The 21,606-nt window shown below is 42.5% G+C and overlaps 3 protein-coding genes across 5 annotated transcripts; 2 read left to right on the top strand and 1 right to left on the bottom strand.

Moving 5' to 3' along the window:
* Positions 1 to 379: 379 nt before the first annotated feature.
* On the top strand, positions 380 to 5,749 carry fzr1b (fizzy/cell division cycle 20 related 1b). The gene is made up of 14 exons (XM_051402233.1): positions 380 to 580; positions 926 to 1,107; positions 1,266 to 1,367; positions 1,469 to 1,532; positions 1,644 to 1,771; positions 1,965 to 2,047; positions 2,136 to 2,319; positions 2,428 to 2,493; positions 2,599 to 2,701; positions 2,883 to 3,064; positions 3,187 to 3,420; positions 3,786 to 3,890; positions 4,095 to 4,187; positions 5,137 to 5,749. The coding sequence occupies exons 2-14, from the start codon at positions 1,030 to 1,032 to the stop codon at positions 5,176 to 5,178; spliced, it is 1,464 nt and encodes a 487-aa protein (XP_051258193.1). The 5' UTR covers positions 380 to 580; positions 926 to 1,029; the 3' UTR covers positions 5,179 to 5,749.
* On the bottom strand, positions 5,728 to 15,265 carry LOC127364579 (importin-13-like). Of its 2 annotated transcripts, none has more exons than XM_051402213.1 (22): positions 14,948 to 15,265; positions 14,662 to 14,792; positions 13,886 to 14,011; positions 13,119 to 13,759; positions 12,907 to 13,047; positions 12,674 to 12,815; positions 12,357 to 12,523; positions 11,992 to 12,112; positions 10,935 to 11,082; positions 10,486 to 10,667; positions 10,376 to 10,402; positions 10,143 to 10,277; positions 9,135 to 9,281; positions 8,817 to 8,897; positions 8,544 to 8,681; positions 8,353 to 8,449; positions 8,221 to 8,273; positions 8,078 to 8,144; positions 7,731 to 7,789; positions 7,544 to 7,633; positions 7,200 to 7,381; positions 5,728 to 6,173 (listed from the first exon to the last, which is right to left on the bottom strand). In XM_051402213.1, the coding sequence occupies exons 2-22, from the start codon at positions 14,728 to 14,730 to the stop codon at positions 6,089 to 6,091; spliced, it is 2,898 nt and encodes a 965-aa protein (XP_051258173.1). In that variant the 5' UTR covers positions 14,731 to 14,792; positions 14,948 to 15,265; the 3' UTR covers positions 5,728 to 6,088. The 2 variants fall into 2 exon arrangements, with proteins under 2 accessions (XP_051258173.1, XP_051258181.1); XM_051402221.1 differs by having other exon boundaries at positions 15,011 to 15,265.
* Positions 15,266 to 15,320: 55 nt separating this feature from the next.
* LOC127364602 (mucin-2) lies at positions 15,321 to 21,387 on the top strand. 2 transcript variants are annotated; one of them, XM_051402251.1, is made up of 6 exons: positions 15,321 to 15,610; positions 16,535 to 16,843; positions 18,555 to 18,866; positions 18,955 to 19,121; positions 19,804 to 19,849; positions 19,925 to 21,387. In XM_051402251.1, exons 1-5 carry the CDS (start codon positions 15,421 to 15,423, stop codon positions 19,846 to 19,848), a joined length of 1,023 nt encoding a protein of 340 aa, XP_051258211.1. In that variant the 5' UTR covers positions 15,321 to 15,420; the 3' UTR covers position 19,849; positions 19,925 to 21,387. The 2 variants fall into 2 exon arrangements, with proteins under 2 accessions (XP_051258211.1, XP_051258203.1); XM_051402243.1 differs by having other exon boundaries at positions 15,323 to 15,610; positions 19,804 to 21,387.
* The last annotated feature ends 219 nt before the right edge of the window (positions 21,388 to 21,606 follow it).

Raw genomic sequence — 21,606 nt, 5'->3', positions numbered from 1 at the left:
TTCTTGAACATGAATATATTCATTTTGTCTGCATTATTACATATTTACAACATGAGAAATGGCCATAAAATTAAAAGTTTTGAAGTATAAAGCTGAAAAACAATGTTACGTCTGTTTTTGACTGTAAGGGACCCAGGGTCAAACAGAGCATTAATGCCCTCATTTAACTCATATGTATTTTTATGCTTTCTCTTATACTACTCATGCCGAATAAGAAGACCTCTGCTTGGAAGCACTAGGGAAATTATGTCGCAGTGCAGCAGCGACACCCTGTGGCCACATAGGGAACAACCACAGTGCGACTTCGATGTAGTGAGCGTGAATCGCCGGCGGGCGTCGCTGTTGCGCCGCGCACTGCGCTGACTGCACAGACAGCAGAAGTCAACCAAAGAATTTCTGCTACAGCTGATTCGGTCGCCATCTTTGTCGCGAACATAAACAACAGCAGCGAGTCGCGTTGGCATTTGGATGTTCCGCTGTCATTCGGAAGAAAGTGACCACCGTCTCCCCGCTGCAGAGCCGATCTTTTCGACCGAAGATGACACTTGATTTGGTCCCCTGAGCCACCGTGTCAGTCGGGGTAAGAGAGCCTCGCTGTCGAGCAGCAGTGTCGTCAGCTGATGTTAACGTTGTAAACAGGTTGTTGTGTGCTCGAGCATGATGCCATGACAACGGTGCGGCTGTCATTAGCGCGCTATGGAGCTGTATAGCGATTTCACATCGATATCCGTCCGCTTTTATGATTTAAAGACGCTGCACATGGAGACTGGGGCTTTAAACCATGTTACGATAACACTAATAACACCTGACATGCCCTGACATACACACACACCACGCTAGCCAGGCTGGTTGGTGGTATGTGTGTGCCCCCAACCCCCCCAAAAATTGGTGTCTGTTCTGAATTAGTTTTGCCTGTTTTTCACAGAGATGGGGATCCAGTGTGGATTTCCTCAACGGGAGGGAGCGGAGGTTTAAAGGGGGGCGGGGAGGGCAGCAGAGGGGCCTTGCTGCTCGTCAGCCCTGGAGGAGATGGACCAAGAGTACGAGAGAAGACTGCTGAGGCAAATCAACCACCAGAACCTGCCGACAGAGGCCCGCCTGTCAAAGGTGAGATAGCCACTCTAGTCCAGTTCAGTTCTCCTTACCCAGGTGGTAAAGTATGATCAGGAGGGCTAAGTTAGACATTTAAAAGCCCCTGTTTTTCAGAATAGTAATAACCCGTCTGGATTACTTGTGGCTTTACTGTCTCTCTCTGGCCATCCCAGTGTGTCAGTGCTACCTGCAGTCCTGTCAGTGTTAAGTCAGGGGACCGCTTCATTCCCACCCGCGCTGGAAGCAACTGGAGCATCAACTTCCACTATGCCAACGTGAGCAGTTGGTTTTTCACCTACCCAGTCTGCTAAACACTTTCTATTTTATACTGTCCCACAAAGACACTTCAGTGACGTACCTTTCCGTCTCTGTGCAGGAGAACTGTCGCTCCCCAAACCAGAACCATAAAGCAAAGGATGCCAGCTCAGATTCAAGCAAAGGTCAGACATTGTTGTTACACCTATTTATGGATCATCTCAGTTGTTTTGGTTTTTTTAGCTGTTTCTCTCCACCACCTGTGTTTCCATCACCGCTCTTAATTCCCCTTCCAGATGCTGTGGCGTATGCTGCCCTGTTGAGGAATGAGTTACTGGGGGCAGGGATAGAGACTGTGCCAGACCCTCACACAGACGACCGGCGCCATGCAGTCCTCTCTCAAGACTCTCACAGCCTTTTTAGGGTACAAATTTGTTTCCAAATCACTCCACATCAGATTTTGGTGATGCAACAAGGTTTTCTCATTAAAATGCTGATGTGGCAATCGTGTCTGACACGTTTGGTTCTTAAAAAATATAAAAACCATCAGCTTATATAACCTGTGTGTGACATAACTTCAAAACTATAATTCTGCTTTGTGCGTTCATCCTCCGCAGTACACTGTCCACACTAAGAGAGTGCCTTTCGATAGCGATAACGAAGTCTCCCCATACTCCCTTTCTCCACTTAGTAACAAGAGGTAAGAAATATGTCACATGCTGCACACTGAGCAGAAATTACTCTTAAACTACGCTGTGAGATGACGTTTCTTCTCGGTGTTTCCGTAGTCACAAGCTGCTCCGCTCCCCTCGTAAACCAGCCCGTAAGATCTCCAAGATCCCCTTCAAAGTGCTGGATGCTCCGGAGCTGCAGGATGACTTCTACCTCAACCTGGTAGACTGGTCAGCCGGCAACTTACTCAGTGTCGGCCTGGGAGCCTGCGTCTACCTGTGGAGTGCCTGCACCAGCCAGGTAAGAGGAGGACATAAAGACATGTTTTATTTGTTTTATTGCAGTCTATATATATATATATATATATATCTATATATGTGTGTGTATGTACTTTGTGTCTATCTTCAGGTGACAAGGTTATGTGACCTGTCAGTGGATGGAGACTCTGTTACATCAGTTTGTTGGAATGAGAGGGTGAGACTGAATCTACTGCTTATTTATGACAGTAGTATAAGAGAACTGTATGTGGGAAAGAGGTAATGGGAAAATAACAGTGTGATTTGACTCTGGTCCTATCAGGGGAGTCTTGTTGCCGTCGGAACCCACAAAGGTTACGTTCAGATCTGGGACGCAGCGGGAGGGAGGAAGCTGACCAGCCTGGAGGGTCACTCAGCACGTGTAGGTCAGTCATAAACCTCTGTTTAGTCTGTTTGAGTCCGCTTTCAGCACCACAACCCTAAATTCCAACATATACTGTATACTGTAGCACTGAACATGTGGTGTTATCATATCAAGAAACAGCAGATGGATTCTTGACAGCCACAGTGAAATATGAACCTCCTGTCCTACCCTTTGTGCCCAAGGTGCTCTGGCGTGGAACGGGGAGCAGCTGTCGTCGGGGAGTCGGGACCGAGTGATCCTACAGCGGGACGTCAGAACCCCCCCTACAGCTGAGAGGAGGCTGCAAGGTCACAGACAAGAGGTGTGTGGCCTCAAGTGGTCTCCTGACCACCAGCACCTCGCGTCCGGAGGCAACGACAACAAGGTGAGAGAACTTCTCTGTTGGCAACTTTTGTGTGACTGAGTCCTGAGGTTAGGCCTAAACAATCTGCGACAGTTAAAGTAAACATATTCAAGCCTCGAGATCCCGTTCCTTGTTGTGCCCAGCTACTGGTGTGGAACAGCTCCAGCCTTCTCCCCGTGCAGCAGTACAGTGACCACCTGGCGGCGGTGAAGGCCATCGCCTGGTCCCCCCACCAACATGGGTTGCTGGCGTCAGGGGGAGGGACTGCTGACCGCTGCCTGCGCTTCTGGAACACGCTGACGGGTCAGGCGCTGCAGAGCACAGACACCGGCTCCCAGGTCTGCAACCTAGCGTGGTCCAAGCACGCCAACGAACTGGTGAGGAGACACGCACGCAACACATGCTGCCCTGGGGATGCAGTCTCTGTATACAGATACTGTCCAGTTTCCAGTGTCACTGAGTTGTAGGTGTGGCCTTGTAGCAAATTACAATAATCAGTAAAAAGTAATTTAATTACTGGTAAAATCATTATATTTTCTAAAAACTAATAATATACTCTCAAAGAAGAGACATTAAAACAGTATATAGTAATTAATTAACATTTTATTGCATTTTCTTGGGACTTAATATACACTTAATTTCCATTCATTCAGACATATGTACAATTACATTCCACACAGTATCTCTACAATAATTATCTACTGTTTGTATGTTTAGCTACTTGTTCTCCCTTTGTTTACAGGTGAGCACTCACGGCTACTCTCAGAACCAGATCCTGGTTTGGAAGTATCCGTCACTAACGCAGGTGGCCAAGTTGACAGGGCACTCGTACAGAGTGCTGTATCTGGTAAGCATCAAATGTAACTGGACAACTACCTCAGCTTCAGTTTGTGAAATGTACAGGAAGCATACTCGTGTCCAGTGTCTTCATACATTTATCCAGTGGTGGAGGAAGTGTTCAGATGCTTTACTAAAGGAAATTAAGTTCCAAATATGTGCTTACTAGAATGATCACACTCTCACCAGTTCTCTCATTGTCCTGCCTTCTCAGGCTGTGTCACCTGACGGGGAGGCCATCGTTACAGGAGCCGGGGATGAGACACTACGTTTCTGGAACGTCTTCAGTAAGACACGCTGCACCAAGGTACAGTGGACTTCTCAATTACTGTACCACTTATCGAGTCTATACAACTCTGATGAGGTACAGTTACTCAATGATATACAAAGTACTTAAGGCAGTCCCTCCAGAAAAACGCGCAAAATACGCGGGGCTTGCATTTCATAATCCCTGCATTTCGTTGCAAAAAAAGTCCTTAGCAGAAAGTTTTTGCAAGTTCCCTCAATTTCATCACATAAAATTGCATAAATATCCCGCATATTCCATCGCATTTTTTAAGAAAAGGTGTCGCATAAAAGGTGTCGCATAATCAAGGATTTTTTTTTTTTCTGGAAGGACTGTTAAGGGTAACTTTGGTGTGAAAGGTTTTTTTATTGGCTGTTTACATTATTTTGTATGTGGCCAATATCAGCTTCCACTGTGAACAGTCCTGAACTGACCCGCATGATGATTTTCAATCTAGTCACATAAAAGTTGCATAAATTCTGATGTGACTGTTCACACTCAAGGCATACGGCAAAAAAAAAATCAGACCTGTACCTGATTTGGATCACATATGAAAGTGACCCGAAGAATTGAGAAGATCAGATCCCATGCGATTTGTGCTGTTCACCTTGTCATTAAAAAACAGATCTGAGTCAAATGAGCAACGCAGCCGAAGTGACTAATGGGGAGAGCAAGTTTTGAATTTGAGGGAGAGAGTGGCAGACTGCAGCTGGAAAAACTGGATACAACTTAACCTTGCGGACCGTAAAAATACGCTCATTAAAGTGCTGACAGGCTCAGATTAACACAAAAACAACACATAAGAAGGTCCAGGTTGAAAAAAAATTTAAGTTCTTGAATTTGTCCAAACATTATCTTGAAAGTCATTTAAAATTCCCTGAAATGAACGTTCTCTTTACAGATGAAGGCAATAAAGGACAATAAGACATTTGAATGTTTCTTACACTACGTAATTTCTTTCTCTTCACAGGAATCAAAGTCGGTGCTGAACCTCTTTACGCGAATACGATAGTTAATAGCCCGGGTCAGGACTGGTTTAAGGAGGAGCCCGCTGAGCTGAGCTGTGGTTGAAATGCATAACAGTCACAGACAAACACTCACAGACTAGAGCCCTCTCATCTCAGCACCATCTCTCAGTGCACCAACCACCACTACAGTAGTCCTCCTCAAATCCACTTTTTCTACAGAGGATCCCAACTTCCAACAACAACTGCCATCCCTCACAGTGATGTCACTGGTTACAGAAACAGTCTATTGTCAGGACATGTTGTCTGCTTAAAAAAAAAGAAAGTTGATCTTGTTTTCTTTTCTGTTGTGGACGTGATGAAATTGTTTTATTATATATATTAGCAGAAGTATACACGTACAAGAGTTCAAAGCTATATAATGTCATGCCGTCACATTTTTAAAAGGCTCTCCTTTGTAACAGAGAGAAGAAGAAGCCTGGCTCGGGTGGGGATGGGGTGGGTGGGTTTCTATATTTTGATAATGTGTGAATATGATCTACAAGCAGTATACAGCAGAGAAGAGAAACAATAAATAAGTGAACACTCACACACAGTTGCTCATGCAGCTGCAAAGAATGAACTGTTTATTGGTGTTTTGTCAGATGGAGCAGAAGTTTGGCTCCTGTAGTATCCATGCCTTGGAGGTAAGTAAAGGGCATGTGGCAATTTTTTCTTTCATTTTATCCCACTTTGGAAGTGACAAAGATTTTATTATTAAAAACACGTTGCACAGATGGTCGGCTCGTGCTAATAACACTCCACTTAATCTGTGTTTTTGCTTTGGTTCAGTCCAAGTGTTATGGTTTTTGGTAGTCCAGTGTTCATTGTAAAAAGTCCTATTTGACCCCATTAATGTTTTTTTTTGTTTTGGTTACTTTCTTTTAGTCTTAGGAGCTACCAGCTCAGTCGAGTAATCTAGTATCCAGACCCCTGCAGGCCCCGACAGAGCAGAGAAAACTCTTTCACAATCTCCTTCACACGACGCTTGTTGGTTTGCTCCCTGCAAGAAAGAGAAGATGTCAGTGTATTTTGTCGAAACATGACACAGTGATATTTCCCTTTGGCACAAATCTTTAACCTTTAAAGATTTAACCTTCAACCTGCACCATCTAGTAAAGTGGAAAACATTATAGCCATTTGGATTGGCAATACAGAGAATTTGAAATATCCCCATCATTACCAACAATTATTTAGTGTTAATCAAGATATCACTCTTTTTCTTACATTATCAATTATTGTATAATTATACAAATCACTTGTTTATAATAATAGAGTTTTCTCATTTGAACTGAACCACCACAGCTGTTTTCATATGACTTTTCACACTAACACTGGAAAACACTAATCTCGTGCTCGTCACACTCAGTTTATGGGCTGTGATTACGTCACTGCACTCATGATGAGATTGGATTTGTCTCACAAACTATTTTATCAAAGGTGTCTGATAAGGTAGAATATGTGCAGGTGTGATGTGCATAAAAAACAACAGCAGTGAAGATAAAGGAAAGGAAATTAAATATTTTCTCTTTTATTTGTTTTGTTCATCACCAACAGCAGTGGTTCTTAACCTGGGTACCGGGGACTCCCAGGGGTCCTTTAGGGGTTTATAAGTGGGCCCCAGAAAAATGGGGTTTATTTTAATTTCACTATTCTTTTATTGACTAGAATTCTTCCCAATGAAAAAATTTAAAATAATTACTATTCAGTTTTATACACTTCACTGTTAACCTGACAATCCATAGTATAGACAGTTACAGAATAACTAAATCTTATCACACATCAAATATGGATCGTGGCCTGATGTTGGGGAATTTGGGGGTTTTTCTCACCAAAAAGGCTGAGACTCACTGACCTACAGTACACGACTGCAAGTTTGAACCAAGGGTTGTTTGTCATTTTGTTCTCTTGATAAAGGAGTTTTCCTACAGTGTTTTCTTTTAACACACCAGCATGTGTTTTGTATTTTTTTTTAGTTTTGAGAACACAGCACCTCCATTTGCAATGGAGACAAACTGTAAGTGATTACCTGAGAAGCTGCTGACTGAAGGTGTGTTTCTGCTCTGTGGAGACATGGGCTGAGGGGAATCCCGGGGTCTGCAGTGTTTCCTTCAGCCACTGGGACAACAGAGCTGGACAGTGTCTGTTCAGACTCAACAGCACCTCAGAGAAGTGCTCTGTCAGACTACGAGGTGACCCCCCTCCAACCGCCTGAGACAGAAATCAGAACATACAGTACACTTCATAAAAATGGAAAATTTAAAAATTTAACTACATTTCAGGACAAATGCACTGGTTTAATAATAAGTTACAAAGGTCACTAATGATAAATATTTTCACATGTAGTCGTCTTGTGTGTAACAACTGTCTCACCTGGAGTATGGTCTCTGTCAGAAGCTTTCCATCCCTCTGCAACACGTCACCAAGCGAGGGCACGTCTTTACAGCGAGGCAACAGCTCTGTCTGCCAGGATCAGGGCAAAAATAACAAGAATCTGTTAGACTCTATGAAATGAGATGGAACCTAAAATGATAAATTGCACATTTCTGCCTCAACTTACAAAGAATAGACCGGCAGCTTTTACTGTGGGCGTCTCAGGAAACTTCAGTGATAGAATCCCTGGAGAAAACACAGGATGAAACAAATTTCACAAAATCATCATAAAAAAAGATGTTTTTAGGCCTAGAAAAGTCAGATTTGAATTTGACCACATACTGCATCGAGTCGAATGTATGCAAAGGTGTAAAACTGACACAATTAATTTGAATAAGTAGTTATATATTTTTAATAATATACCGTCCTTAAAGTGTTGCAAATATATGCAGAAAAATAACTTTCATATATCAAATATTGAGTCGTTTCTGTGAGAATGGCTTGGATACAGTGCAAACATGTACTGATACTCACCACAATAAAACAGCGCTTTAACATCCAACTGGTCAGACAGGTACAAATCTGGCTTCCTTTTAAGAATCTAATGGTAAAGAAAAACAAAGTGATTTAGTTTGCTGTGTGACGTGCATGACAAGGTATTAGAGTACTCAACCCACCTGAGCATGAAGGTGCATAAATGATTCTGCAATATCAGGATGATCCCTTGGACCTGTAAAATAAATATAAGATGAGACAAGACAAACCTATGTCTAAAAGTAAGAGAGAATGTATTTGCCGTCATCCACTACCTTGCTGAAATATAGTAAGTGTGGTAGAAGTCAACAACTCAATAAGGCTCCTAATGTTAGAGATGTGGTGTTCCTCTCCAGCAAATATGTGAACCATCTAAACAAAAAGAGAGAGAGAATGACAAGCGATTCCACGAGGGATCATTACATCCATAGTGCTTTTATTTAGGTCCTGATCTGAGGGGGCGTACCTGCCGTGCTAGGTCTAGAGCTGAGGCCTGTGGGAAGGCGCTGTAGATCTGCCCCAGCATCCCGCTCAGCTGAGCCACCATGGGCCCGAAATCATGTAGGAGTGTTCGAACTGACTTATCAAATACCCCGCACACTGCCTGGAGGGAAGGGGGAGGGAGAGCGGTGAGTGATCGTGAGTCAGTGGACACACACATGCAGACAAACCATACATGCACAGACACACACATCATCATGCACATACATATTTATGCAAACAGTAAAAACCCTCCTACCTCGACCACCTCTGAGTCATCAAGCCACTTGCTGAGGATGGTCCGGATCAACGTGAACACTTGCTGTAGCACAACAACAACCTAAAAAATAATTTAAATAAAATGTGTCCTTACTTGTTAAGCAGTAAATAAGAAAATGTGATTTTATATTTCATATTTCATAGTTTGGTTCATTTCAGCATATTTAAATATTTTGTATGTTCAGAAATGTTGATGGAAAAAGGCATCAGTCAAACTGCTATTTGACCAATGTATTAGGAAACAATACTGTAATTGCATGCTTGTTTTTATTTACACAGTTTTTATGGTTAAACTTACTGGGTTTTGTGTGCTCTGTGACGGAGCGAGTCTTGGGCTGGAAGCTCCTTCTAAGTTGTCTGCTTGTCTGTTTATATCCAGAGTGGTAAAGAGGCTGGACATCATTCCCAGGATGTGGATGATGGACTGTTTATTAGAGGGATTAGGCTGCAAAGGGAGGCAAAGTGGATGATATGTAGGCTTGGGGTGTAAAGATACCGTCAAATGTGACAGCGGTTGTGAGAACAAAGAGCAGATTATTGAACTGTAAAAGTTTTGTCAACTGCTGGAAAAATGCTCCTATATAAAGACCCACTAGTATAGACACTGAATCCTGTCCTCACCCTCGATAAGAGAGTCAAAGAGCATCAAGATGTGTCTTATCTTCACTCTCACAACCACTTTGACCTACATTGTACTTGGTGACAACCCACTGTTAACTATGAGAAAAGTAGTGTACATTTTGTGTTAAATAAATCTTAAAATTGAAAAAATAGTAGTAAAATAGTTTATTTCTAAATATGTGTATTTACACTTACACATCAAGTGTAAGAGTAATTTTCTTCAAAATATACTTACAGTATACTATATTGAATGGATTTGTAGTGTTCTTATTACAAGTGGAGTACTTATTAGCATACTAAATTTAATAAAAATAGTGTATTTAAGGTATAATTTTTAAGAGTAGCATAAAGGGAACAACAACTTATACTTCATTATTCAACCCTGCTTTGGAAAATTATAATTAAATAACCTTTCTTGTATCCTATTTTCAAAGGATATATTTAAATAATATATAAACAGTAAACCAGTTTTAAGGAATGCCCTAACTTGCAAATGAAGTACTGAAGTACTTATTTTAAGTACAGTAAAGGACTACTAGAGGAGTAAAATACAATATTCATATATATTTGACTTAAATTTACCACCAAAACCTTGATTTACCCTATTTGTACTCTTGCCTCTACTGCAATGATTATTTCAGTATTTATGGGGTTTTGTGTACAAGTTGCATGAGGAAGACATTACCTCCTGCTGGGCCAGTGTATCCAGCTGCTGGACGTGAGGGGTGACGAGAGTGTGGAGTCTGACCAGAATTTCTTCTACCGGCAGGGCGGACAGCAGGAAACCCAGAGCCTGCATCAACCACATGCACTGGCTGCTCTGCACACAGGCACACAAGAACACACACAGCACACATCAGGTCCTCTTGTTGTACAGGACAGGAAAGAACTGGTGGAACTTGGAGGCTGTTTACTCACCTTATGGACTTCCTTCAGCAGTACATCCTGCAGAGGAACACAAGTGTTAATACAAAGACAGTAGTTTCACCTATGTTTAAGAAAAAAGAAGAAAAAGCTGTGTGTCTGACCTGTGACACGGTCAGGATGTCCTGAGCGTAGGGTCCGAGGTCATGTCTACACTCCCTGCAGATCCTCTTCAGAGTGGATACGCTGGACACAGACAGCTCTGCCTTCACAAGGCCCTGAAGCACCATGGGTAATATGCCACCCAACATCACTGGGTGATCAGCCAGCCACTCAGCCAAGGATCCTGGCCAACAGGGGGAATTCAGTTCATGCCATGCATAGTGAATTTAAACGCAAACAGGTAGATCTATGAATGGTTGAACTCTGCTTTTAATGTAAAACATTAAAATATATATATATCATTGATAGTCTAGTGACTGATTTTTGGAACTAGTATACTATACCATATATATACCATAAAAAATAGATTTTAAAAATATCAAACATGAGTAAGACTGGATGATGTGTGAGAGCAATCAATGTGGGCACAATAGGAAACAGGTGTCTGTACCTATGGTGTACATGACGGTGTCAGCCAGCATAACGTTGCTGATGTTGATTCTGGGGATCAGACCAATAAGACCAGGGATAACGTCAGAGTAGTTCACATCTATGGTCTCAGCTATGGACTGAAAGCCAAATAACAGGGCCTCTGTATCCTGAAGTTAGAGAAAAACAAAGTGTGATGTTAGGTCAAGAGAGGGGAAGAGGAAACACAGAAGGTGGTGGGTAGCCTTATTTAATATAAATATGTGTCAGGCTAAAAATAAAGGCTGGGGGATTTTGTGATTAAAAGAAAGTGGGTAAGCTGACACAATAGATTTACACTTGCTTTTGCATGCATGCAGTGTTTGAATAAGCATTTCATTTTCACATTAAAGAGCAGCTTTAATATGAATCATTTTTCAACCTGAACAATTTTTGAAATCGGTCCAGTATTGAGCGAGAGGGGCTGCAGCTGGCAGCTGCAAAACTGGCTGCAACGTAATCCTTATGGGATATTGTGCATCGTCATTGTACATCCACTAAAAGTGCTCAGATTGTTATTGTAAGTGCCGGACATCATTATGAAAAGGATCCTACAGATCTCAACGCTTTTATTAAAGAGTAAAATCCTTTTTGTTTAACCAGAGACAGGAGTTATATCGCTCTGTTCAAAGCCACCAGACTCCATTGACAGAAACAATCATTTTACCTTTGCAGATCATACAAACCCGACAGAAACAGTCTTTCCACTGTTCCAACTATTACCAACTCTGGTTTGGTTAAATAAAAGAAGAAAAAAGTTTGATGTGAAAATATTGGGACGGGAGCAAGAGGGAGGTCGGCCATCAGACAGGTAGCAGAGAGAAACAGCATGTAGAGCCAGAATATTTTTACATCTAACCTTGGGTGATTACACTGAAGTCAGTTTCATGGCTGCCAGCTGCAGCCCTTTCTCTCAATTTCTACCAATTTAAACATTGTTGTGCCCATAATGTGACAAAAAATGGGGTCCAGATTGAAAAATACCGAAGTGGGTCTTGAAGTGGTTCAATGGGAGTAAGTAGCTGTATTAATGACATTACCTGCCATACTGCTGACTGTTGGGGGTCCATCAGCTGTCTGCCCAGCCTGTCGTAGAGGTTACTGAGCAGCTCTGCCCCCAACATTTCATACACGTACATCAAAGTGTCGGAAATGTCCACTCTGAAAGGCAAAATAGTCTTTAGAACACAGTTGATAAAATCCAAAGCTCAGTCTGTAACTACCACTTTTAGCCACGCTGGCAGAACTGTCTCGACAGCTATTGGATGCATTGCCAAGAAAATGTTTCCCTTAGGATGAATTGTAATCACATCCTCTGACTTTATATCTAGATGTTATTTTGGAAAGGAAATAAATTGCTTAAAATCCATTTTTAGAGCTCCTTAAAAACGTTTTTGTGTCTTACCTGTATATTCTGAACTGCTCCTTGTCATCAGAGGACCAGGAGGCATAATCCTCCTGGGAGGGATAGTGGGATTTATGTAGTAGCACGTCCACCAGCTGGAAGTAAACCGGCCTGTAGACCTGCAGGTAAACTGCCTGTTTCTGCTCCTCAAATGACAAGATGTCATCCTGAACATGCAAGAAAAAGATTAAAAATAACCTCTAAATCCTTTGTTGGTTACACAAACACACACGTTCAAATTTAATGCATACAGGAGTAACTTAGTAAACTGAAAAGAACGGTCGAAAACATTTATTTATCTCATCCATTCACTTTACCTGCAGAGTGTACCAGAAGGTGAGCGTAAGGGAGCTGGTGGTCTCACTGACTGGGTAGTGCCCAGGTATGCCAGTACAGAAAAGAATCATGTTAACCAAAGCCAGATATTCTTGCCAGTGTTCCACTTGTTCCAACAAAACCCTGTCATACACAAACACATTGATCCAAATTAAGAAATACAAGGCATGTACTGAAGCCAGGTTATAGGATGGCGGTGTGTGTCTGTGTGTACCTGGAGTGTGTTTCCCCCATTGCAACAGCAATACGACAGATACCATGTGAGGTTTCCATGTCCCCGTCCTGAGCCGCTTTCTTCAACTGGTCATGGAGACCCAGCACCAGAGGCATCAGGTTCACCAGAGCGTCAATGTACCTGCACACACATTCTGATTTACACACCTGGAAGTTGTGTTTAATTAACTTATGGTCCAGTGTGTTTCTCACCTCTGGCAGTCAGGCTGTGAGATGGCGTTGACTATTGTCTCCACAGCCGCGTCGAACAACTCTGGGTTGGACAGTGCAGTGAAACAGTCCTGGACCAGTTCGTGACTCTCCCCTAACGGCACATCCAGCCCCACCCAGCTGGACAGGCAGCGGAGCACCTTCTCCTTCACCTGGTTCGAGGAGTCCTGGCTCTGGAGCAGCTGACGGAGCATGGGACACACCGCTGCCCACTCTCCAGCCAGGGCCTCCCTCAGCTGGGCACGACGAGCTTGAGCCAGCCGGCTGCTCTGGAACTCCTCCGGAAGTACGGTGAGGAGCTCCAGCAGTGCGAGGCAGTGTGCGTGAGGGTCCTGGGTGGCCTCAGCACCAGAGCCACCTTCAGAGTCAGGCTTCTGCGGTTGGAAGGCCCTGACCATGTCCGCCACGGGCTGGGACCAAGCCTGTGGGATTAAGTTAAGAGCCATAGCGGCAAGGGCAACACACAGCCTAGTTAGCACCATTCTTGGCCCCGAGGAGAAATGCAGGATGTGGGAGAGGAGCTGCATCCTCAGGCTCTCATGCTGGTCTGTGGGGAGGTCGCTCCAATGACGGGAGATCTTAGTGTGGAGCGTGCTGGCACCAAAAAACTGCACCTCTGGGAGCTGCAAAGAGATAGACACTGTAACAGCTGCTGTAGACATGCATTAATCACTGAATTCAACATAGCAACATTCACATTTTGCAGCTTTCAGCACTAAAACCCAACTAGCAGAAGCACAACAACAGACCTTGTCAGGGCCAAGGAGAGCCCAGCAGAACTGCCATGCCTGTGCAGAGGTCTGGGCCTGAGTCAGCCACTTCTGGGCCACATTCTTACGCTCCATCTCTGGGTCAAAGTACAGCTGGTAGAGAGCCTGAGGAAGAGAGAAGAACCAATACAAAGGGGACAAAAAGTAATTAGGTAATTACAGAAATACGGATAATATTGATGGGGATGTTCCAGTGGATCGAAATCATAATCATAATAAAGTTAAACAATCAATATTTCATTTCATGTCCACTCTGAGGCGGTATTATGTTAGTGACAACAAAATGAAACTGTGTTTGATCTTGTGTAACAGGTTGAGGTTAAATTGAATTGAGTTAAATTTACAAGCAGCATTAATAATCATGCATGCTGCAAAACCAATTGTTTGAATAGAGTAAAGAAATGTGTTCTCATGGCAACTAATCCAAAGCACATGGTGTTAGTTATTATTAGGACAGCATATGCTTATAGCTGGTATCATGTTACAGAAGGTCCAGTTTGTCTGATCTCCCTGATGTTAAAGTACAATTAACAAACCAGAGTTTTCTATTTGATCCAACTGCTGTTGTTTAAATTTTATTTGAGTTATTGAATCAAATAAAAATATATTAATATGATTATGAGATGATGCTGCAGCGCTTCTCTAATCACAAACATATGTATTCAAATGAGTCTTGGTGTAATGAAGCTCCATCTGTGGGCTCAAATCAATAATCATCAGCCAGTGAAGAGGCTGATTATTGTCAAGTAACTTACCGACTCCACATTCTCCACCGTTAACTCCAACTCCACCGGGATGTCTCCCGGATTGGCTGGAGGCTCCATCTGGCGCAGCGTGAGGGAAGGTGTCTTCCTGTTGCCGCTAGATATCCTTCAGAAATTAAAGCCTGGTAAAAAAAAAAAAAAAAAGAAAAAGAAGCGATTAAAACGAGGCCGCCCTCTAAAGTGTGTAAAAACAGGCTGGCAGAGGACGCAGCGGGTCATTCAGCTGTCCATACAGTACACATGTGGGCAGTGCGCTCAGCCATGACGACATACTGACCTCTGCGGGGGCTGAAAAGTTGTTGTCTCACATTACCACCAGCAAACACTGACACCTACTCACCTACCACTGTTCAACGCCTATAAACTAATACCACAGCACGCCTGCAGTAACCATGAATACAGTCCAACTTGCCCACAGCTTTGACAGACGCTCTACAACAGGCGCTCCTGACGCAGACAACTGCGCCTCTGACGCACTGACGTCTGATTGGAGCAGCGGAGCAACAGCGGCTGCAAACTGATGCATTTTCAGGAGGAACAGATCGCAGAGATGAGTGAGTCTGAGGGGGGGAAACACAGAGCTGGGCAGTGAAACATGGATGTGCAGTGGGGTGGGGGACGCGTTCCGCTCTTTAGAATAAAGCGCGCGCGGCTTTTGTGCTCCCCGCCGCGCGCCCGCCGTGCAGCCTGCCCTGCAGCCCCACCCCTACTCCTCTTCTGCCCGACTCCCTCAGGATATTTTTAGCGCTGATGATGTGCCCTGTCAAATCACGTAACGGAAACAACCTCAGAGCTAAAAAAGCAGAGCCGCCGTGGAGAGCCCGCTTCGATCCGGTTTTTATTGCGATCTGCAGGGAAAAGGCCGCGAAGGAGATGAGATTTGAAATGAATTTGGTGTTTTGCGTGTTGGTGGTCCTTACCGGCTCATCGCAGGCAAGAGGTATGGTGTCATCCCTGGTGTGTGTGTATGTGTGTGTGTCTGCGTGTGTGTGTCTTTGTGATGTGGACAGGCTGCTGACGTGAATCGGACTCGTTATCCATTCAGCGCATGATGCTCTCGACAGTCTATTGATGTTTTTGAAAAGTTCGTACAAAGCTGCAGGCTGTTGATCATTATTAAATGATGTTCAGTTTATTAACTTTATAGTCCGCTCAGCAGGGTGTGCGCAGATCATTTAGATTTTATGTTGAGCAACCAGGCGAGCATTTCGTTTTCTATATGGTTATTAATGTTCTCCTGATTTCCAGTCTCCTGTTTATTTATCTGAACTTTTAATATATGCAGGCTTCATTTAGACTGCTCACCGTGTCTTATTTCCATCATTAATCTCATTTAATGTAGGGAAGTGCAGCAAAATACGCTCCTGCACTGTGGTCAGTTCATGGTTTGGAATTAAAAATGCTCAGCATTGCTGTCAGAAGACTACAATGTGTTAGTCGATTAATCAATTAGTCAATAGCAGAAGATTTAGCATAAACTATTTTGATAATGATTAATTGGATGAGTCAAAATTGGCAAAAAATGTACTGGTTCTAGCTTCTCCAGTGTGAGGGACTTTTATGACTGAATCTCTTTGTGTTTTAGAGTTGCAATTAGTAAATTAATCAAGTAGTTATATGCAATTATATTTGTAATAAACAATTAATCATTTTAAATAAATTTCTTAAGGAAAATTGTCGAACTCTGAATCCATCACCTCACATGTGAATTTTTTTTTGATAATAAACTGAATATCTTTTGGTTTTTGACTGTTAGCTGCAAAAACAACATCTATTTCACTTTATGTTCATTGCAAGTGGAATTTTTTGGGCACAATTTTACAGCCAAAGCAATTTATCGATTGTAATATCTTTCATTTCATAGGTCAGAGCAGTGCCTCGCCTCCTGTCCTCACGCTGGCTGCCCGCCCGAGTCATGCTGGAAGCTCAGCATCTCCTGACCTGACAGAGGATCCTGGGAATGAGGTCCCACAGCGGACACATGATCCTGCAGGCAGGGATGAAACATCAACTCAAACCACTACCAAGACAGAAGGGACAGTGCATTCAGAGACTGCGACAAATGCAGTATATAAAACACAAACACTGAACAAAAGCTCTGCAGTGGCTACATCTCAACACACAACTGTACCTGTTGTCACAACCGCTCACCCTGCTACTCCTTCACCTTCAGGTAACCAAGACAAACCTGCATGCACTGTTTGCATGCTTCTTTTTTCTAAAGTCCAGGCCTTTATTGAAACTTGGAAACATAGAAATTATGGTCATCATTTCGTCCATAATTCTATAATTGTGCATCTATAATTTTCCAGTCCAGACTGTTTCTTTGTCCAGCTTCTTAAAATAAAACATCCCACACGCTGAACGCTGTTTGCAAACACAGACGTCCTCCTCAGACTCAGCTCCATTGCCAGCAGCGTTCCAGGAACATATTCCTCCCCTGACCCCCGCATGACTGGACCAAGATTGAGAATGTGTGTCGTAACCTCATTTAAGATCAGATAAATATAACCCCCGACGCTGATGCCATGTTGCCACTTTGAGCAACTCAGAAATAGCAAACAATATGACATAATGCCATCCAGATCACACTCTTGTCCCCTTTTTTTAGCTGTTGTTGTCACTTATCTGTGTGTCCCTGTAGAATAATGTGGAGGTTGTCACTTGGCAAAAGCTGCCGCTGGAATTTCTCAGTTCAAAGGCTAAAAATTGTATCGCTACTTACTTTGATTTGCTTTGCAACTTACTGAACAATATGCACAAGGATGTCTTTCAAACAATGCCAGGCATCATAATGAGGCAATACTTTTATGCTCTTTGCCTCTCAGTATACAATACTTTGACATTGCTGACAGGAGCACTAATGACTGTCTGTCTCTTCAGTCCATATATGTAAACAGTAGGCAGGTGGTCTGACTTGTAATTTCCTTGAACACACCCCTCTCCCAGCCGGCTCCCAGGCCGTCAGCATTATTTGTCAAACATGATATAAACAGACACATGTGCTCATAGTGGAATAAGAATATATACTAATGTTGAAAGAGGGAAAATGAAGTACACCTGCTGTGTTCATCTTGTATATTCAGTACTTTCACAGAGAAAATAAAAACATCACAAAAAAGGAAACTGCAATACAACAGTCCTACAACAAGTTAACTCTGCTCACTAGGGCTGCAACTAACAACTATTTTCATTATTGATTAATCTACTAGTCATTTTCTCGATTATACAATGATCTGTTAGTCTTTAAAGTGTCAGGTTCTCAGCGTTTTGTTGAAACAACAGTCCAAAACCCCAAAGATATTTAGTTTACTGACCTAAAATAGTAATAAAACTAGAAAATACTCAAATTTGAAAAGCTAGAACTAGTAAATTGAAAGTCTGCTTTAATCTTATATCAATATTGTTGCCGATGAACTTTCTGCAGAGTTCTAATGTTTAATCAATCACAGTCCTTCAATGTACAGTATATGTTAGTTCTGTGACTTAAAGTTGAGAGTTTGGCACATTGTCGCCTCTCCAGCAGCAAAACCAAAATGACACTTGTGTTAGGGTGGCACTATAACATAAAAACATCATATTGCGATTATTTTTCGATCCACAATTAGTGAAGGGAATGATAATTTTTCATTTGATCCATAAAAATACGAACACTGTGTGACGGGTCATTGCACTGTGCTTTCTCTGTTGTAAACAGGGTTTCTTGGCATTGTCAAACAGGATAAGTGGGACCTGACAATATAAAATACACACAAATAGCAGCTTTAATGTCAGAGGGAGCAGGGTGGTGTAGAGTTACCTCAGGCTGCTGTGTGTATGGTTTGTTTCCTTTGAAGGGTTCTCTGTACTATTTGGAATTGATACAGCACTGCCCTCACTTTCAGCTGCTGCAGATGGCCTTTCATCCACACCGACTGTACAGAGTACCACCCCCCCACAACACATCTCAACCACTGAAGGCAGAGCCCTTCTGACCACAGACCCCCTCACCACCTTTTCATCTCTGCCAGCCCACTCGGTGCAGGATACAAGCCCCATAGCCTACGCCTCCACCATCCGTCCGCAGTCTGAATCACTGACCACAGCCACTGCACGGCCAACAACCACAGGGCACCCTCTGACCTCAGCTCTAGGCCGGGATCCTGCAGGGCCAACGCACCAGGAGGTCCCATCTGAGCTTAATGTTGGAGATGAAGGTAATGTGATGGACAGGTGAGACAGTATTGTTTTACGCCTGCTGTCTTAAAATGTTTTATTACGTTTGTCTGTTTTTGTGTCATTTAGACCTCAAGGGGCCACGCTACCATTCCAGCTCCCCTCTGGACCCCCTGCTAGCTGGTCTGCTGTCCGTATTCATTGTCACCACCGCTGTCGTCTTCGTCATCCTCTTCCTGAAGTTCCGCCAGCGGACAAACCACCCAGAGTTCCATCGGCTGCAGGATCTACCCATGGTAAGATGCTCTTTTCTGTGCATGCATGTAGTACAATACAGCTAGACTAAGACACCCTGCCTGATTTTGTTTAAGTAATTAAAGGGGCACCAATTATTATTAATTATTTAGAATTTTTATTTTATTTATTTCAGTTTTCTGGGGAGCACAACTCCTTACACTGTGAACACTATAACACAATAATGTTTGTAGGTTTTTAACAGAAATCTGTGTTCTGAAACAAGTGGAGGTTTACCAGGCAGGGAGGGACTAAGGAAAAAAACTATCTTGTTGCATTATGGGAAATGTAGGACGCAGTGGTTTTGGAGCTTGACTTTTTGACACCCGTTTTTTTTGTCCACATTTGCAAGCTAGCTAAGGTTAGCCAGCTAAAACCACAATATCACAAAAGAATTCACAAGATTTGCAGTAATCTTACCTCTCACTGGACTTTGTGTTGTGGCGGTTGTCGGTCATTTGTAGACGTTAGCTCTGTTTCAAAGCTAACATTAGCTAGTGTTGCACACTTTTTGACACTGTAGTGAAGGAGAGAGAGAAGGTACTCAGGAGCGTATATAAATGTCGCATCTTTGGGATTTTCCCAGATAATCCGACCTGCAGTTGTGGAAGGTCTCGTTTGTTTAAGTTATTCATCCGTAACAACTGTTCTACTCTGAATACATTTTATCTTGTTTAAATCCAGGATGATTTGATGGAGGACACGCCACTCTCCAGATACAGCTACTGATGGAAGCATCCTGTCAGTCATTTCCACTAACAGAGAACAGACACAAAGTAGACACCAAAGGAAGACCAGTGTGAATCTGAGATAAGCTTTTGCCTGGATGCAGATGAATCTCTGCAGATGAGTTCCCCCTTGAGAGTTCTGGGTCAGTGATAAAAATGTTTATCTGAGGTTCCACGAGAAAGATTCATAAGTGGGAGGTTTCAGAGCTACTTTTTTCCACATTCCCTTTAAATCTCCGGAGATCTTCAGTCTGGTGGAAAGTTTTTCTTTTATTTCTCTCCTGAGGCGAGTTAAAGCACCTCTGCACCCCTGACTAACTCCTCATGTATGCACAGCACTTTACAGTGGCATGAATGGTCCCAGTGCCCCCTAGGGGACATGTGAGGTAATGTGGATCAAGGTTCCATGAAGTCCTCCAGTGTAATTATTACACAACCTCAGGTTATCCAGCGAGAAATATGAGAGTGAGGTATAAATATAAAATGAGAATATTATGTGCTTTAAGACACATGGGAAAGTTGTCAACATGCCTAAAGTGATTAAGGAATATAAATTATAATCCCTTACATCAGTGGTTCTCAACCTTTTTGGTGTCACAAACCCCCAGATTGATATACATCAGGCCGTGGACCTGTATTTGATAAGATGTAGTCTCAGGGATCCCTGTCAGATAAGATATAGTTATTCCATAACTTTCTATACTGTAGACTGTGAAATATGAAATAATATTGAAATTTAAAATAGTCCCCATTTCTCTGGGGAAGCACTAGAACCCATTCAAGGACCCCAAGTTGAGAACCACTGCCTTAGATGACCAAATATTAGTGAAGTGCACTTTGAAACCAAATTGCCAGGTTGCACGTGTTGTCTTAAAACTGAGGTGTTGCAGAAAATCCACACACAATTTAAAGCAAGTGATTTTACAATTCAAAAGCCATATCATTGGAAAAACAGACCCACCAATTATCTTACAGTAGAAGCCGCTCATTATTCAGTTGTTCAAATTTATTAACCAAGTTACCCCAAATTGTATGTGGTAAATATTTATTGTTACAGCCTATTACTGTGTAGTTACACGTGTTGGCATATAAAACTTGAATTTGGTTTTTCTGTTTTTAATGATTTGATATTTAATCCACCAGTGCACACTGAGAGGAGACCTTGCTACACTAAATAAACACTTCTATATGAGTAAATTGTAACGGTAAAATACACTAGTATTGTTAAATGTGTTGTAAAATTCCTATTTATAAAGATATGTATTTGTTTCTGCACAAGGTGTTCATTCAGATGCTTAAAGTGGAGACAGCGAGAAGAGGCACCACGGAGTTTTCATGTTTAGATTGTCGTTACCTGTATCTGTATTAGCTGCAGTATCATGCAAATGTGCTGGAACTACATTTTTACCTAGTGTGTTCTGAGTTACTTTGACGTTAAGTGCCGACAGTGATGTATGATAATTTGCCTTTGAAATGTGTGACTGTAAGAATTTGTTGATATAAGGATTTCCTGTTTGATAATAAAACAGAAACCCCAGTACTATAAGACTGAAGTGGTATGTGTCTAGAGGGTGGGACCTTGTTGAAGTTTATGGCTTAGGTATAGTATGTGGGTGGGGTGTAAATAATTGTGCTGTGTCATTGTACAAAGGGCATTTTCTTTCACAGTTAGTTGTGAGCCCAACAGCTCAGCAGTGATAAGTGTCCACCTGCCTGTACAAGCAATGTGGACTTTAAACAAATACTCAGCTTTCAAAAA

This window comes from Dicentrarchus labrax, unplaced genomic scaffold, assembly GCF_905237075.1.
Source record: "Dicentrarchus labrax unplaced genomic scaffold, dlabrax2021, whole genome shotgun sequence".
In the NCBI taxonomy this organism is placed as follows: Eukaryota; Metazoa; Chordata; class Actinopteri; family Moronidae; genus Dicentrarchus; species Dicentrarchus labrax.
The sequence above is the reverse complement of the archived record's forward strand: the minus strand, read 5'-3'. Positions and strand labels throughout refer to the sequence as shown.